Source organism: Sorghum bicolor, chromosome 2 (assembly GCF_000003195.3).
Source record: "Sorghum bicolor cultivar BTx623 chromosome 2, Sorghum_bicolor_NCBIv3, whole genome shotgun sequence".
In the NCBI taxonomy this organism is placed as follows: Eukaryota; Viridiplantae; Streptophyta; class Magnoliopsida; order Poales; family Poaceae; genus Sorghum; species Sorghum bicolor.
This window is the reverse complement of record NC_012871.2, coordinates 13,693,231-13,711,650: the sequence shown is the minus strand read 5'-3', so window position 1 is coordinate 13,711,650 and position 18,420 is coordinate 13,693,231. Positions and strand designations below refer to the sequence as shown.

At 42.6% G+C, this 18,420-nt stretch overlaps 2 protein-coding genes across 3 annotated transcripts; one reads left to right on the top strand and one right to left on the bottom strand.

Annotated features, from left to right (window-relative positions):
* Positions 89-1,033, bottom strand: LOC110432628. Its single transcript, XM_021453399.1, has one exon. The coding sequence runs from the start codon at positions 1,031-1,033 to the stop codon at positions 89-91; it is 945 nt and encodes a 314-aa protein (XP_021309074.1).
* Positions 9,048-14,331, top strand: LOC110432778 (PGR5-like protein 1A, chloroplastic). 2 transcript variants are annotated; one of them, XM_021453600.1, is made up of 10 exons: positions 9,048-9,608; positions 9,736-9,832; positions 10,082-10,182; positions 10,869-10,925; positions 11,524-11,600; positions 11,773-11,824; positions 13,393-13,503; positions 13,585-13,682; positions 13,768-13,856; positions 14,056-14,331. In XM_021453600.1, the coding sequence occupies exons 1-9, from the start codon at positions 9,273-9,275 to the stop codon at positions 13,835-13,837; spliced, it is 999 nt and encodes a 332-aa protein (XP_021309275.1). In that variant the 5' UTR covers positions 9,048-9,272; the 3' UTR covers positions 13,838-13,856; positions 14,056-14,331. The 2 variants fall into 2 exon arrangements, with proteins under 2 accessions (XP_021309275.1, XP_021309274.1); XM_021453599.1 differs by lacking the exon at positions 14,056-14,331 and having other exon boundaries at positions 9,077-9,608; positions 13,768-13,857.

Below are 18,420 nucleotides of genomic sequence, written 5' to 3'. Positions count from 1 at the left end.
CATCAAACATAGTGCAGCAAAAACAAATTGTCAATTATTACAATCCCGAAGGCGAATGGTGAAATTAAAATCTCAAATGACTATCAATCTAGTTGTAGTCGCCGAACAGATCATCAGAATTGTATTCGATGATCATGTTGTTGGTGGAGTCATTTGCCATGTCATCAGGTGGAAGAGGCGCCATTGTGTTGCTCGGTCCCGCTGGGGCGGGGTTGGAACATCCTGGGGCTGCCAGATCGTTGAAGTGTGCTTCAGACGGTTGTCCACCTTGGTTGGAGCGTCCTCGTCCCACGGAATGCAAGTACAGTTCCACAAGGTGCTTAGGGGTGCGGCATTTCTTAGTCGGGTGGTTGTAGCAACCACACTTTGTACAAGTTGAGGACTTGTCTTTTGACTTAGAGTTGTTGCCTTTGCCCTTAGCACCTCGAGGCTTACGGGGTCCCTTGCGCTTGTTTTTGCTTTTCGAGGATCTAGGATTGCCATTCTTGTTGGCATCCTTTGGTGTCTGTTTCTGAGCATTTGCATGTACTTCGGGCAAGGGCTTGGCACCGACAGGGCCTTGATTGGAGTTCCATATGAGGAGCTCATTGTGCCTCTCAGCCTGAAGTAATGTTTTAATGAGATCAGAATAGACTGTGAATCCCCTCTCACGGTATTGCTGTTGGAGGATCATTTGAGCGGGAAGCATGGTAGACAAAGTCTTTTCAATTTTCTCCGCATCAGATGGTTCCTTTTCACAAAACCTCAGTTTGGAACTGAGTTTGTGCATGGCATGGTTATATTCATTCACAGATTTGAAATCTTGAATGCGGAGGTGGTTCCACTCATGAGTGGCCTCCGGGAGAATAACTGCCTTTTGTTGCTCATACCGCTGTTGCAAAGCAAGCCAGAGAGCCCGTGGGTCCTCTTCCATCAGATATTCAGCTTTGAGATCTGAATGGATGTGGTTTCTTATGATGTATAAGGCATGGTACTTGGATGGTTCAGACAATGGAGCATCTCCCTGTTTGGGAGTGTCAATTGCCCTATACATTCCGCGTAACGATAGACTCACTTTGAGATCCATCGCCCATGTAGGGAAGTTGTGTCCATCAAGAGCTAGCTCGGCAAATTCCTTCTTAGAAGAAACTTAGGCATCAGACTCTTTGGTGGCCATTGCCTACATGTTTATTTGCATAAATTTAATTAATTTCGGAGTTGTAAAATTAACAAGAATGTAATTGCATATTTATATAACAATGTAAATTGCGTATATAAAAACAACGTAAAATTGTATATGTAAAGCAATGTAAAATTGCGTATGTAAAACAATATAAAATTGCGTATGTAAAGCAATGTAAAATTGCGTATGTAAATAACAAGGTAGACTTGTTTATGTGTAGCAAGGTAAACTTGCATATGTTTTATGGTATTTTGATTTCTCATTTTGTGGAACTTAGGTAGTCACCATGGAGGTGTAGACCATTTTATATTTTCACTTTGGGATGTAGTCCTTGTATGTTTATTATTAAATTTGGGAGAGCACTTTGAGGAATAAATCCCGCAGTAGTATGAGTACTACCTTGTGGTCGCCAAAATAATAATAAAGTAAGGTGACATCTAGCGAAAAATAATATTCCAAATAGGGAGAAAAATTGACCATAAAAATATTTACATATTTACATGTGATAGGGAATTGTAAAGACAAAACACGTCCGACATGTAATAAATTTTTCATTCATAATATGATTGCGGAATGTAAAAATATTTACAATGCAATATATACATCAGTGTCTAATTTTACAAGAAAATTAGACTAAAAAGCTGATGTAATTTTAGGAAATAAAAAATAAATGCTATGTAAATAAAGAAATGAAAGTAAATTAGCTAATTCATAAAAATAAAATAGCCAATGATAACTGGCCCAGGCTAAAAGCTCGCAGGCCCCAACCTGGGCCTGGGCCACCAATTTGGCCCAATTTGGGGAGGGGGGAGGTGGGCCATATATAAGGCCAGGGGCTAGGGTTTCCAAACCCTAACCCCAAGCCATCAGCCGCCGCCGCCAGGGGGCCCTGGGCGGTTCAGGCCGCCGCCGCCGCCAGGTGGCGCGCCCCTGCGCGTGGGCCACGGGGCCACCTCGTGCCGCGCGCCGTGGAGCCGGTACGCGCGCCGCGCGTGGGCCGCGCCGTGCGGGCGCGTGAAACCGCGCGGTGCTCGCCGCGACGAGGACGGGCTGCGCCGTCAACAAGGACACGACGTCGGGTGGCCGCGAGCGGGGACGCGCGTCGGGTGTTGCTGCCAGGCCTGAGGCCGCGCATGGGGGTCGCGTCGAAGCCGGCCGCGTTGCGCCCTGGTGCTGCCGCGCCGTGGTGCCCCGCCGCGCGCCGCTGCGGCCAGGCGCGCACGCCGGGAGGAGACGCGTCGAGGCCGAGGCGCCGTGGCTGCGCCGAACCCGGCCTGGCGGGCCGCCGCGTCGAGGCGGTCGCTGAGCCGCGCGTCGGGCGAGCTGCCGTCGAGCCCGTGGCCGCGCGGTTGGGGCACGTGCGGGCACCCGCGGTGCGAGTACGCGACGTCAGGCGGCCGTTGTCGTGGCCGCGCGTGGAGGCCGCGGTGGCGTCGAGCCGAGCACTGCCGAGCCGCGGCTGTCGCGGCCGCCGTTCGTCGAGTCTGCGAGCAGCGCCGCTTCCTCCCCCCCCTCCCCACATTGACGAGCTCAAGTCGGGGGAGCGCGTCCCCGAGCCGAAGGCCCGTGGGGGACGCTGATCCACGTGCGGCGGAGACGCGCAGGAGGAGGTGGTGGCGATGGTGGTGCAGCGAGCGCCGGATCGACGATGTATGCCGGCAGACGAGTCGGCGCCGACATCCGCGCTGCGATGGTCGGTGGAGACGGACGGCGCGGAGGCGGGCTGTGCGCAGCCTGCTCGGAAGACGGCGTCGGCGTCGGGTACCGAATCGGCGACTGCGGCTCTATGCCCAGTGACAGCCATTGGCTGGCCACCATGTATGGTGGCGGTGGTGGGCACGGGCCGTCGCCGTGAAGCGGACACCGAGGCCGGGGTGGAGCCGGCAAGGCGAGGACCGGCGCTGGAGGCGCCGGTGGAGTCGGTGCCCTCGACGGTGGCGCCGCGGGCGAAGCCGTGGACGACACCACCGAACGCCGTGACGGAGGGCCGACGTTTGCATATCGGTTTCCTCCGAAACGACGTCGTACAGGAAAACGCCCGGGGTTCCTGTTGAGATCACGGCGTTCGCCACGAAAGCGATAGCCGCGAGCCTCGCCAAGGAGTTCCCGGATGTCCTCCAGTAGTTCCGCCTGAAGGCGGTTGTTGCCGAAGTGTGTGCCCAATGTCCGGGCATGGTTCATCGCCATCGAGACGATTTGGAGGATGAGAGAAGCCATTGAGGCAGGATTACGGCGAGGGAAAGGCATGATTCTACCTTGGGGTGATGCCCTGGGCGAAGGTCGATCCCTCGACGATGTTCTATCCAACCGAGCTATTCCCCTCTGGGGTTGGGGAGAGCGATGTGCTGATAACGTGTTACGAGTGGAATGCCAAAGTACGAGAACAGAGAGGAATAGAATGAACTTGGGGTGTTTGTTTATTCATTGATCACAGGTATTTATACAGTCGGGGGGAGAGGAAACTCTCGCCCCAAGTAAACTCGAGCCCACGATGAGTCGTGGGTGATATCACGGAGGTGGAACCGGTCTCGGAGTCGTGGGTGATATCACGTAGGCGGTCGTGGGGGGATGTCGTAGTTAGGAAAGATCTCCCGTAAGGGGATCCGAGGAGATAAGATCACCCCGGATAAAATATCCGTAACAGTTCACATCGAGATTAGATAAAAAAATTCAAAGCGCCGTGTCCAGATCACACATACCGGACTTTTCAACTTTGGAGAATTTGGAGTTCCTCGGCTGCGAGGGCCACATCAGTGTATAACATGGGCCTCCCATCATGAGAAGATGGTGTCCAGAAATGTTTTTTTTCTTTTAACAAATACAGCATAGATACAATATAGTACTCTACTGCTAGCCTGTTTTGCAGGGCACGCCAGTGCATACCCGGCATACCCTGTGGCAGTGTGGCTACGCCACTACTTTTAATCTCGGTTGAAGTCTCCAACATAGGACTAAAGATCTCCCATGAGTGAATTCAAAGGAAGAGTGTTCAAGATATTATCACATGTGGTGTAGTTAAGTTGGTAAGAGGTCTTTGGTTCAAATCTCACACACGAAAGAGAGGCCTGGACCAAATGTTTCAGCACAAACTATTTAACCAAAAAAAGCATTACCATCCTTCCTTAATTCGAATAAGTGTATAGGATAATGTTTGCCTTTTTTTTTTCTTGAGCAGTATGTAAGATACTGCTTACGCTTTTTTTAGGGAAATAGGTAATGTTTACCTACCACAAACGGATTTTGTTATTGCGCCTCAGCGTGCTTTTGGGCTTTGCTTGGCAGTGCCATCTGTGGAGGCCCATGTGTGTCTTTAGTCCCTTGTAGAGACTAAAGCACATTGCATTGTCAAAGGATGCTAGATCAGTTGATCTAGCCACTCCTGTATCACCTCCCAAGTCCTGAGTTTGAATCTTAGTAAGAGCAAATTTTAGGCTGGATTAAAAAAAAATCCTCTTTCTTCTTAATTTAAAAGCTGCGGTAGTAGTCTTAACTGACCCAGTTGAGTTCTAAAACACATTGCATTGCATGAGTCATGTTAACGTGGAAGGGAACACTTGATTTAATACTTTGTCCTTTGCAAAAATACTTTGTGTACGATTAAGGTGAACTTCGTTTCTCGGGGGATGCATGTGGCAATATATATAGCAGTCATAACTCATAAACCAGACACCATCGCATAGTAGTTTCTATACTTACATGTAGTGCATGGTCGCATAGTAGTTTCTATACTTACATGTAGTGCATGGCTCGTCCATAAAGTTACGTGGATAAGTCGGTGTTTTGTCAACTGACTAGTGAATCTATATGAATGTCATGCTAATTTCTATACTTAAATGTAGTGCATCTGTGCATGGCTCGTCCATAAAGTTACCTGGATAAGTTGGTGTTTTGTCAACTGACTAGTGAATCTATACGAATGTCACGTTGCTCTAGCCTCTAGGAAGACGATGGTAGCGTTCAAAAGACACAAGAAATTAATTATACTGGTTCAGGCCAGAGTCCTACGTTCGGTCTAAGAGAAGATCAAGTGCATATGTTCCTCGATTGAATGCTCTGAAGTTCTTACAATGAGGTATGCAAGAAAGGTGAAAGAGATAGGAGAGTGGAGAGTGACTGCTCAAAGGGAGTTTCAAGAGTCCGTTTGTTTGATGTCGCATTGGAAGGGTGTCCTGGCTGCCCTTATATACAGTCCAGGGCCAGGGCGTATACAAAGAGATAGGTTCTTTCAATCATGTGGTTGTGAACCTGAGGGAGGGATAAATCTAGTAAACTTGGTTTGCAAGGAAATGAAAGGCCATCTTATGTTGGCACCGATGCACATCTGGGCGTGGCTGTTGTCAAGGTCTTGTGCCCACGTTGTTGTAGGGTGTGACGTGATGCTACAATGCCAATTGTGAAGACAATGTTGGCACTATGTTTGTTTGCCAACTGCCCTGTGCGACATGAGCCCACCGTGGTCTTCATCATCGTCTTCATCCTTCTAGAGGCGTCAATCCGGGAGCAGGTGGCCACACCCCTAGGTTGTCGGTAATCTTGCTGATCATGGAGCCGATGTCCACAATCCTAAGATTTCAGGGTCGTGGCCCCTCGTTGGCTATGAATTCAAGCCTGTAGTCGTGAGCCTTACTTCATAGTGGGTGGGATCTTACTCCCGTGTTCCATGGGACATATTTGGATGGTGGGTCACCGTACTGATCACCGCCTGCCGATGTTGTTTTGTCTGTGAGGTGTGGCGCAGGGATGACGTATGTTTGGACTGAAGAGATAGCTGTCCCTTTAGTCCTTGAAGAGCAAGTGGGCGCGTGCCTACTCCTGTAGAGCAGGCGTACTTAGAGCTCCATCTTTACCTGTTCCTTTTAGGAGTTAGGATGGAGGGGAGTTTGGCTTCATGTGGTGGAAGGAAAGAGGTCGTGGCCGACCTCCTACCTTAGCGTTAGGCCCAGGTCTGCACGACTTACGTGGTCATGGTTGCTGGGCTTATGTTAGCTTAGTTGTTGTGGGCTGCTTGTGCGGCTGACTAATCGGTGTCTTGAGGATGTGTCATGACGGTCCTCAAATTTATAGATCCGTTATTTTGATATAGGACATGTCTCCATGCAAGGTTATTTTTAAAATAAAAAATAGAATTCAGAATTCGAGAACTTAATATTTATATCTAGGCCCCTAAATAGTCCTAAGTAAAAATTTCATTATCTACAAAGTTTTAATCTCCTTTAGCTCTGTAATTTTAATATAAATTTTGTCTACATCTAATTTCATTTGAAAAAGTTATAATTATTAGTGTTGCAACTATTTTTAAGTCATCTGTCTTTAATAATTAATTTTTAGGGATGATTGACTTCAGTTAACCGTCCCTATAAGTCACCTATTTTTAGAGGCAGTTGACATAATTAAGGAACCATCCATATGAAAATCATAATTTTAGAAACGGCTCTCTTAACCCAAACAATTCTTAAAAATAAATCTAACTTAACAGAACTGGCTCTAAAAATATATTTGTAGTGCTCTTGGTGCTAGTCACAACAATTTACTAAGTAAACCATTTCTGTAAGAAATATATAGGAGACGTCTATAAAAATCTTTTTTTGTACAAGTGTCAATGTCACCATTATATCGAGGACCTGTTTGATAACCCTAATCCATTATTTGCTCTGGATTTAATTTCTTTGATGTGTGATATTTCTTGTGTGTTTGGTTGCCTTCTATGAGTTGCATCTTTTACCGTGCACTACACCACAACACTAAAATAGCATCGGACGTCTGTTGCTAAAGATAAAAATTAGCGTTGAACAAACCGTTGCTAAAGGTGCCTCTCGGATCATCTGTTGCTAAATTTTAATACATCGATGGATCGTCCGTTGCTATAATTATTTTACTTTTGTGTTGCATCATCCGTTGCTGTATATAAGTAACTGAGTTGGATCGTCCGTCGCTATATATGAATTCAATGATTTTCATGTGAACAGGTTTTATCAACAAAGCGCCTTCTATACTAACTTCATATGAACAAGCATATTTTTTCTTTTTAGTTTCTCTCTAAAACTTGTAACTAGTTTTTCTTCTTCATACTAACTTCAAATTTAATGATACTTTTTCCTACAATTTTCTAAAATCATTCTCTATTAATTTATTGTGTTCTAATAGCTATTATTTTGGTCAAATTTTGAATTTCATAAAATGACAACTTCAAACAATATTTTAAAACACTAAATGATTTAAGTGAAAAAGTCATGAACATAAAAGATGTTGAACTTATCAAGATCTACAACTTTTGTTTTGTTCATTATTTCATCCGATAAAGTGGTAATAATATTGTTCATAAATAGACATATCTCTCATATAGTTTCATAAACTATGAGAAATTTATATTTTGTCAACATTGATACTACTATTTTGTCCCATGAAGAAATAATCAAAATAAAAATTGTAGACCTATATGAGTTGTACAACTTTGTTGGTGATGAGTTTTTTAGCCAGAATAATTTGCTATTTCAAAATCTTGTTTGAAGTTGTTACTTTTTGAAATTCAAAATTTAAATCGTTCAAACAAAGTCCGATGGAGAAATGACCAAAATAAAATTTATAGGTGTTGATGATTTTTACAATTTTTTTGCTTATGACTTTTTCATTTGGAATTATTTTCTATACAAAAAATTCTATACATAGTTCCAATTAGAAGTAGAATAAAAAATTATGAGTTCCCTCAACAAATTATATGATTCATGGGCCTGGTCTCTCGTTGCATCGTTGGGCTCAAATTCCTTCAAGCCCATATAATTCATGTGGCGATCTGAACCGTTCATTTTAATTGAACGGCGCATGGTGGTCCTATTGCAAACAAAATAGTCACAGTTGGATGCTCTCTCCAACCCTATGTGTATGTGAATCAAAATAATGTACTTGTTCGATACATGAATCAATGTATGGATAATGTGATCACTTTTTAATGTCATTACTTATGTGTATGTGAATATGGCTAATATTTGATCATTAGCTATACCTTTAGATCAGCTTTTATTTTTTTAACTTATTTGATTAAGGTCGATGGATTATCCGTTGCTAAAAGTTCTTATTGCGAGGGGCTGTCTGTTGCTAAAAGCTCTAACAGGCTATCTGTTGCTAAAAGTTGGACCGTCGAATTGTCCGTTGCTAAATATGATGTCCGTCGTTATATACATATAACGACGGCTTCAATAGCAACGACATCGGTCCGTCGCTATAGCCTTTAGCAACGGACTATCTATTGGTGTACACTCCTTTTAGCAACGGATTGTCTATCGTTGTTTAAAGGTTGTGGTGTAGTGGTGGATGAGTGAAAAGTTGAAAATCATGCTAATTAGATGGAATGAACTTTATCCACTGATGCAATGGTCCTGTATATACGAAGCTATTTGGTTGTCCGGCCACCTAGTAGTCAATGCAAAAACATAGCAATGCATTCACCGAGCTATATATTGCTCGTTTGTGGTTGCGGCCGCATCTAAGTAAAATTAAAAAGATAGTAAAAGAAGGTAAATTTTCACCATATTTATATCCACATATTATAGATCCTTACGTCTATAAAATAAGGCGCATCCTTTCAAATTTGCTTTAGCTCCATCCGTAAGTCTGCACGAGTGGATCGGAGAAACTCAATTTGTGTGCATCAACTTTGGCCAAGATTTTTTGCGCACACATCCATACGTACCACACTAGCTAGCCCGCTAGCTATCTAGACAGCAAGCGTTTTGTACGTGGGCAAAGGCGTCGCCGTCGCGCCCGTTGGGATGGGGCCGGAGACGGAGATGGAGACCCAAGTGGACGGCAGCCAAAGGCTTTGTGTCGATCGATGGTTGGTCGTTGCATGCACTTCGAGTCCGACTGACGGCGGCGAAGGCTTTAATTTCCGTTACCAAGTGTCGTCGACGGTGGACCACGCATCTCCGATTCGCTCCGCCGCTGCCTTTATCCCTTCGCATGCATTTCGGACCCTCCGCGCCACACACACACAACTAGAACCTACTATCTCCCGCGCGCGGGCGCCACCGCCACCGCCACCCTCCTCCTCCTCCTCCTCCCGGCTCTCGCCCTCCGTCTCGCCCGGCGGACCCCGCCGAGCGCATCCGCCGCCATGGCCTCCGACGCGAGGCTCTCCTTACCGTGCCGCCTGCCCTCGCTCCTCCCTCCGCCGGTGCTGCTGCGCCGGTTGCCCCGCGCCGCCGCCGCCGCGGCGGCGTCAACCTCCCCGCGGTGCCGCGTCGCCAGTACGGCGGCGGCGGCGCCTGCCCGCGCCCGCGGCCGGTTCCGGCCTCGCGCCTCCGAGGTTGAAGGGCAGGGCCCGGTGCAGCAGCAGCAGCAGGTGGAAGATGAGGTGGTGGACAGCAACGTGCTCCAGTACTGCAGCATCGACCGCAAGAAGAAGAAGACCATCGGGGAGATGGAGCAGGAGTTTCTCCAGGCGCTGCAGGCACGTGCCCGATTTATTTTTTTATTATTATTTTACCCTGTTGATTGATACCTGCTGGTGAAAAATCGAATTAATTGATCCAACATCTTGGTTGCTGTTCATGCATGGTGGGTATTGGTGTATATAGGCCTTCTATTACGACCAGAAGGCGATCATGTCCAACGAGGAGTTCGATAACCTCAAGGAGGAGCTCATGTGGGAAGGAAGCAGCGTTGTGATGTTAAGTAAGTTCCATTAAGCCCCTTCTGGCTGCAAGTTGCTTACTGTTGTCGATGGCATAAACGTATTTCAAAGCCTGCCACACATAGTATTTTCCTTAACACAACCAAGATACACGAACTATGTGATGTTGGTGGGATAACAGTGAGACAGACGCTGGGGCATTCAGCAATTTTTGTTTGTCTCGAGCGCAGAGAAATTATTTGCTAATACCAATTCCTAATCAATATTCATTTGCTTTTGCCTGGGTTTAGGCGCAGATGAGCAAAAGCTTTTGGAAGCCTCCATGGCATATGTCTCTGGCAACCCCATCATGACGGATCAAGAATTCGATGAACTAAAGCTGAGACTTAAGGTTTGTTCTTTTTATCCTGTGAATCTTTTGCTAGCGCGATGATGGTGTCATATGCTGTCCGAAAAGCTGAAGCGATTCTGTGCAATTCTTAGTCCCTACGATCGACCAACCAATTTTCCTCCTTAATTTACTTACCAAGGATGGTTGATGTTAATCTCTCTCTATTTCTCAAGTCAAGTACTCCGTATATGACTAGAGCAACTAGAAAGCAAGCTGAGAAAAATATCTTATGTGGAAAAGTCATTTGGAGCTGTGAAAACTCCACCAAAGACCATCTTTAGATGTTTGGAAAAACTACAGAAAAAAAAAGAGCATGCATATAGAGGCAGGGGTAATGCACAGTAAGCATGTAGTTCTAAGATCAAACTTGGTTCGATCTCTTTCTGAGTTATGAAAAGGGAAAACATTTTTTTTGTTTACTCGTCAATTTGATAGCCCACAAGCGAAGTCAGGGTTTGTGCATCACCAGCTTCTTTGCATCCACGACTCGAGTTCTTTTCAGGATGATGAGAGAGAATAGCGTGGTATAGAAAATGAGGTGCTAACAATATAGCAAGTCATTACAAACTTAAAGTAAAATAAGTAGCAGTAGCCTATTACTAAAAATCCCCCGTGATTGCACCATAAGCACATAAAACATTGTTCTTAATCTGCAATTATTTTCCTTGATAATTTCTCCTCTCTAGAAAGAAGGAAGTGACATTGTAACGGAAGGTCCAAGATGCAGTCTACGGAGTCGAAAGGTATGTACTGCCTCCATGATTTTTTTACCTCTACTTGTTCACTTATAAGTCTTTATTTGTAAAAATGATCGTTAAATTTACTATCCCTGCCATTTACTTTTCTTCATGACAACACATATTGGAAAGAAAGGCATAGTTTATTTCCTTACTATCAGAAGATTAGGCCAGTCCTTTCATTAGCTTGCCACCAAACTTTTCACCACATGTTGTTTATGCTTCCTTCAGTGATCAAAAGCCTGACAGTGTTCAGCCTCTATACCATGTGAACTGTAACTGAACATTATTAGTGGGTTAAATCTTGAATTATGCTTTATTTATACAATTTTTTCTATTTAGTTTTCTAGTGTAATGGGTGAAATCTTCTGTGATATTAAGTCTCCACCTTGAAATCAAAGATGAGAAACATTATCTTGTAGGTCTCTGGTACCAACTACCAAAACTGACCAGGAAATTTAATAAAACAGTATCACACAGCCAAGTCAGATGAGTTTATACTATAGTTAGGATTAGACGTGACTTTCCCATTTTCACTGATTTTGCTAAGTAACGTGAGTTGGTCCATTCGAAGAATCCTGACCTTCTATGGAATTTTGTGCAGGTCTACAGTGACTTGACTGTTGACTACTTCAAGATGTTGCTGCTATATGTTCCAGCAGCTGTGGTAGCTCTGACACTGTGAGTATTACATGGAAATTCTGGCATGAAAGGAATAAAAAGAGGATTACTTAAGTTCTCCTGATTTCAAATGGTCATGTTACACCGCAGCCCAATATAGCTACTGTTTTAGGAGGGATACTATCTTCATTAACAACTCTAAGATGTCTAATGCACGTTTTCTTCTTGACAGATTCTTCTTCTTGGATGATTTGACGGGATTTGAAATCACACTTCTTCTTGAGGTAAGTATTGGCAAATTGAAGTCTTAGTATATGTTATTGTTTTTGTTTAGGGCTTTAGGCTTCTGGATAAGAAGTAAGAAATTCTACAATAGTACTTCACTATCGTTGATAATTTCTTGTAGTATACTGAAAGTTGTTTCTCATGAGTTGGAAGCCTGGAAGTTGAAAATTGGGGTTCCACTGTGGATGATTCTAGTGGTGCTGTAGTGGGTGTGGGCTGCTGCTAAAGTTGAGCATGCAGCCCGCGGGCTAAAGGCACGGCCCAAAGCACGGTGATTTGGCCTGGCCCGAGCACGGCACGGCCCGATCCCAACCGTGCCCGTGCCGGTCCGAAGCACGTTGCGGGCCGTGCTTGGGCCGACCCCTCGGCCCGCTGGGCGGCACGGCCTGGCCTGCTTTTAACAGTAGGCACGGTGTCGGCCCGGTATTAAGGAACTTGTGAAACTTGAAGTATCAAGTTCCATGACTTGTGAAACTTGTGATTTTTTGCAAGTGAAATATGATCTGAGTATAGTGTTATGTGAAATTTGAAGTATCAATGTCTGCGACTTAAATGTGATTTACTTCTGCTTTGTTGAATTTTGTATTAAATTTAGTGTTTTTCATATAGCAGGCCATGAGCCGGCCCGAAAATCGACCCACATGTCGTGCCTGGGCTGTCAGGCAGGCACGGTGGCCTGTGGAGGCACGAGCCGGTGGCACATGGGCCATACGGGCCTGTGCCCTATGGGGCCGTGCCTAGCACGGGCCCAGCCTGGCCCGTTGCTCATCTTTAGCTGCTGCAGTGCTGCTAAATTTACCACGCCTGACTATTAAGTGAACCCTTTTAGAAATGTAATAACATGTTACCTCAGGATAGTGGAAATTCATTTTCTTATATTAAAAAGTTCCCTCCTATGACATCATATTTTTCCCGCATAAAGTGAGCGGCTTGGCCTTAGCTCTTTTTTTCGAGAACATGCGTGTTATTTCATTAAGCAGCTTGGCCTTAGCTCTGAATAATATTTTTTTTCCCAAACCAGTCCAAACTGTTGAAACATTCATGCTAGGCAATCAGATCGGCCGATGAAGCAATGTGCACGCAACCAATTTATTCCACTTGTTTTTACCACTGATTATTTTTTCTTTGCATCAAGAAAATAATAGGTTTTCTTTGCATCAAGAAAATGATAGGTTGAAGTTAAGAAGGAATAGAAATAATTCAACAAAGATAATAATGCAGTTGTTTCCTGGTTAGTTGTTTCTGAGACCAGCTTATTATTACAGATTAGACTTTTTTGACGCAATACTACAGATCAGACTTGTATTTGAGAGTTCTGATAAAAATTAGCGGCGGTCGTCTTTTCATTCTAGACCATGGCAAGCATGTAACTTACAGTGTGTGCGTGCGCAAGCGGATGTGTTTTACTTCTAAAAATTTCTTCTCTCTAATGCAATGATGAGCGACATCCTTCTTGTCATGCATGCCACATTTGAAATAACTTTTTCGTACTGTAGGTTCTTTAGTTGGTGTTTGTGCCAACTAAGAAATTTAATTATTTGTAACTGCATTTTTCTTATTTATGCAGTTGCCAGAGCCTTTCAGTTTCATCTTCACATGGTTTGCTGCACTGCCTTTAATATTTTGGGTAGCACAGGCATTCACCAATGTCATAGTGAAAGACTTTCTGATTTTGAAGGTATTTTTCCTTTTTGTTGTTCATGCATTATTGCGTGGTTAACTGGAGCACGCATATATAGATGATTATTCTTTTTTTCAGGGCCCATGTCCAAACTGTGGGACTGAAAATCTTTCCTTCTTCGGGACCATTTTATCAGTGTCTAGCGGTGGTTCAACAAACAGTGTGAAATGTGCAAGGTATGCCTTCCATTATTAATATCAAATTCTGTAGGCATTCGGACTTATATGCTGAGCAGCGTCTGTTGATATGCTTGTGCATCAGTTGTGGCACTGTCTTGGAGTATGACTCTGCATCCCGATTGATTACACTCCCAGAACCGGCTGAGGCATAAGTAATTAATGGTGGTTTAGGTGAGTCATTATCCTACTAGCCTGCAACCATCAATGGTAGACAAAAGTCTATGCTATTGATTTCATAGTTGTGGTTACTTATTTATGAATCAAACACAGTGGGCTAAACAACTAAACAGTTTAGGAAAGTATGTAAGATATAGATAGGACATAGTACATTTTATGTTACAGAGTTCTAACTGCATGGATATATTCCTAGATTTCGCTAGCAGGAAAGACGGCCCACAGATTCCTGATCGACAGTACAAAGCAAGACCGTCCTTGAATCGGGTGACAATCATGTCGTGATGTATGTTTGCTATGCGAGTCTATGTATATCTTTAAACAAGTTTAGACATCTATATTATATAGATTTAACGAAATCGATATATGTATATATATGTGCATAGAGTGTACAAAGAAAAGTCTTTAGCTATGTTCCATTTTGTATGAACTATCTTGGCATATGTATAGCTGTCTGAAGAACTTGACGTTCTGTGCGATGTTCAGTAAAGTAAACCAGGTTCCATCGTAAAAATATAACTTGAATAAAGTCGCCCAGTATGAGTTTGTAGTCAAGTTAATTTCGAGGACATAAATACTGATGCCTCTTCTTGACGTCACGTACGCTGATAGAGAGTATGCAGTGGTCTTTCTTAGTACTACATTCTTTTCTTCATCTACGCGTCATGGTATTGACTATTGAGGTGGCCAGGGCAGGTCGAATGTTTGGGCCCACTACACCACAACACTTAGGCCTGGTTTAGTTCCTAAAAAATTCAAGATTTTCCATCGTATCGAATCTTTAAACGCATGCATGAAGTATTAAATATAGACGAAACTAATTGCACAATTTGCATGTAATTTGCGAGACGAATCTTTTGAGCCTAGTTAGTCGGACAATAATTATCAAATACAAATGAAAGTGCTACAGTAGCTAAAGCCAAAAAAAATCGTGAACTAAGCAAGGCCTTATATTGGCGTTGAATGATCCGTTGCTAAAAGCAGCTATAGCGATAGATGATCAGACTTGTTGTGTAGTTAGTGTAAGTGTTGTGGCTAAAAGTCTTTAGAAACAAACACACATTCGTCCACTGATCATATGTTGCCATCAATATTTATAGCAACTGTCCACCAATATTCTTTAGCGGCCCAAGCATTTACCAACATATCATCCAACACTATATATAGGCCATGCACTCCTGCACTACTTTAGCAGTATTTTTCAACGAATGAACTGTGTATTTCCCTCACAACATTTAGTATAAGCATCAGCATAAGGCAAATTTTGACAAAATGATGACCCACTATTCAACAAGGCAATACAAATATACAAAAAAAATACAAGTAGAAAACATTTATCACATATCAAATCAAGATTCAAGCTTAATATATTGTCCACGTGTCACATGAAGGTGCACAAACACATATATATCACATGGATGTCAATACATATAACATCCAATCTGTCATGTACACATACACGATATGTTTGTGTACATCATCTAACAAAGTCAAATATCAAAAGAATTACATGAATGCACATCTCAGCGGGCAATACTACTAGTTTGTGTCTCACATACTAAAATTTATGCGCACAATCATTTCTGGGAACTCAAAAACCAGAAGCAATGACTTGCCAAAACTAGAGCACATCCATCATATTATGTGGAGAATCATTTTCCAAACTCAACCCAAAGGTTCTCAGCACTTTCTGAAAAATATAATCATATAATCAGACAAGCGTAGATAAGCTATGTAAAGCTCAGTATATGAGTTTGTAATCAGCCAAGTATTGACAACCATTTCTAGAAACTTAAGCCATATTATTGGTCTTTTCTCCTACTATTGTTACATAGTCGGTCACTGCTGCAAACAGTGGAGAATAAATTAAACAACCAATCTCAAGCAGGAATAAACAACCAAGCCTCATGGTAGGTACATTTTCCCCCTTTACGCGTACTTCTCTAATCCTCTCACTCCAGTAGACCAATACAACATCTGCATTTTTCAAAACAGGTGCAAAGGTAATAACTGGATCCCAGGAGCAAAGCTAGCAAAATATGTTATTAGGGTCATCAGCATTATGGAAGACTAGATCTGCAATATAGAACCACTAGTATACAGAGGTACACTATACACGCGGTTCATAACCCCTTTCTACAAGCGGTTTGGAGAACCGTCTACGCTGGTGGCCTATGGAAAATAAACTTTTCCACAGGCGGATAACTGAGAACCACCTGTAGAAATGCATTTCTACAGGCGGTTCACATGACTGAACCGCCTGTAGAGTTGTATTTCTCTACAGGCGGTTCACATAAGCAAACCGCCTGTGCTAAGATTTTCAAATTTCCCGCCAATTTCTAATTTTTTCCACCAAACCCTATTTTTAATATATATATAAATACAACATACACACACATATATATATATACATAATATTGAAACTACAAAAGCCTAGCTAGTCGATCATGTCCACCAATGCAACATGCAATTTATTTATATATACCATTACTTTGTACATAAATTTACATTAATTACAAACATCACACATAAGTTTTTTTTTTGTTTACATACATCAGAGGTTTCACATCTGAAACCTCTGCTCTAATAACCCGATCGAGTTAGCTTTAGCCTACTAATATCTCTTAGTGCTCTGAACTCAGGCTTTGCTAGGGTGCTGGTCCGATCGTGACATTTCCCTTCGGTGGAAACGACTTCTCTCAAGAGAAAAGTGCAGAGGTCATCAACTATGTTGTATAGAAAAGCTTGAGTCACGCGCTTCGCCTTTTCCAACTCATGTTGCTGCGGAGGAAGTTAGAAACATCATATATTTATAGTTCATAACACATGCTTAGCAACCAAAAATGACACAACTATATAAACGACTATTAGAGCATTACCTTAGAAGGGTTAGTGACATATCTTCCGGTCTCTCTCATGAACTTGCAGACGTAGAATCTATAGTGGACCGATCCGACTGGTTGCTTGTGGCACTATATGACGAAAAAGTGGATATTTATTAGTTGCAACATCGTCCTATGCATATTGTATGTATAAAACAAAAATAACTTGTTAAATTTTGGTACGTATCGGCTATTTGTAAAATAATCTCAATGGTTGCCCCGGTTCTGATGACTCGTACATTCCACCTTTAATCTTATAATACCTATAGGCCCTATAATATCGAATACATATTCCTCAAGTTATTCTGATACTCTTATAAAAGTATGTATACACATTCCTCATCAGCATTATGGAAGACTAGATCTGCACTATAGAATGTACTACACTTAGCATTGTTTTCCCGCTAGATATTCAGAAAATGATCGGGGTCAGCCCCACCCCTGCTAGGTCCAGGTATCTATAACATTAACGTAGTTACCGATCTCTGTATAAGAGACCATTTTTCTTTCTTGTTTTGTAACTAATGAATGACGAACTTAAATAATTATGTGATATTTGATTTAGACAAGCTAATTAGATTTGTGCATTACCTCCAAAAATGGTAATGGGGAACATGTAATGTGTCTTAGGTAAATACATTCTTTGGATAACAATCTGTATAATAAGTATTATAATTAAAATGAACCACGATTTCTCGATGGAAATCCACATTGTTTTTACAAATAATGATAGTCCCATTCTTCGACGCTGCTATCACCTACATTACCATCCACCTTCTTCCCAGGCGCTCGATTTCCTCAGCTTAGGATCAACATTGCTACTTGGCTGCTTAGTTACCTAGCAGGCAGCATCCAAACACATCGTATACTACTAATTTCTTTTGTAGATTTATTACAGTAAAATATGATTGAGGAGAAAAAAACAGCATTTGAAGTTGATGGAAAAAACATGCACATGAATAAAAAAATCACTTCCTAATCCTGACATGCTAGCTAACACATGAGGTAGATGCGACACTGCTAACACGGAGGCATTACATTCATAAAAAGCTAACATCGTGCTCTTCTCTTTCTCAACTCATTTCCTCTTGCTACAGTAAATCAGAACAAACAGGGGGTGAGCACTTTCCGACACCGATCTACAAGCCCCCCCCCCCCCTCTCGCCTCCAGTGGCCTCTTTGGCGTAGAGGGTGGGGGAAGCTCGATTTAGATGGTGAGTGTGCATATCATCATATGCTACTAGACTTTATATTAGGTTAGTTAGGTTCAACTTATCACGTATTAACTCAAGGTAATAGATGATCGTAACCATATGCAATCTAATTAAATTATTGTCCCATAATTATTTTAGACTACCATAGCAAAATGTTACTTAAAAACATAAATTAAAATGGAAAAATGGTCAATGCATACCTTTGAGGTAAGCCTTCGTTCCCTTCGCCGGCACCAGAAAACTATCAGAATATGGTTTTTGAAAACTAGAATAGTTGCAATGCGGTGAGCTACTACTCTAAAGAGGCACTATTGGTGGCCGTAGGTATTTAACAATGTCTATGGCTATATGAATTACTAAACTGCCCATACAAAGTTGGAGCACTAAATACAATATAATATTAATATAATATAATATAATATTAATATTAATATAATATAATATAATATAATATAATATAATATA

Excerpts from the sequence above, each read along its gene's own strand:
- LOC110432628 (XM_021453399.1), bottom strand. The coding sequence starts at position 1,033 with ATGTATAGGGCAATTGACACTCCCAAACAGGGAGATGCTCCATTGTCT.
- LOC110432778 (XM_021453600.1), top strand. The coding sequence starts at position 9,273 with ATGGCCTCCGACGCGAGGCTCTCCTTACCGTGCCGCCTGCCCTCGCTC. Across the intron at positions 10,926-11,523 it reads GCAGTCTACGGAGTCGAAAG|GTCTACAGTGACTTGACTGT; the intron begins GTATGTACTGCC and ends AATTTTGTGCAG. Across the intron at positions 13,504-13,584 it reads AAGACTTTCTGATTTTGAAG|GGCCCATGTCCAAACTGTGG; the intron begins GTATTTTTCCTT and ends TCTTTTTTTCAG.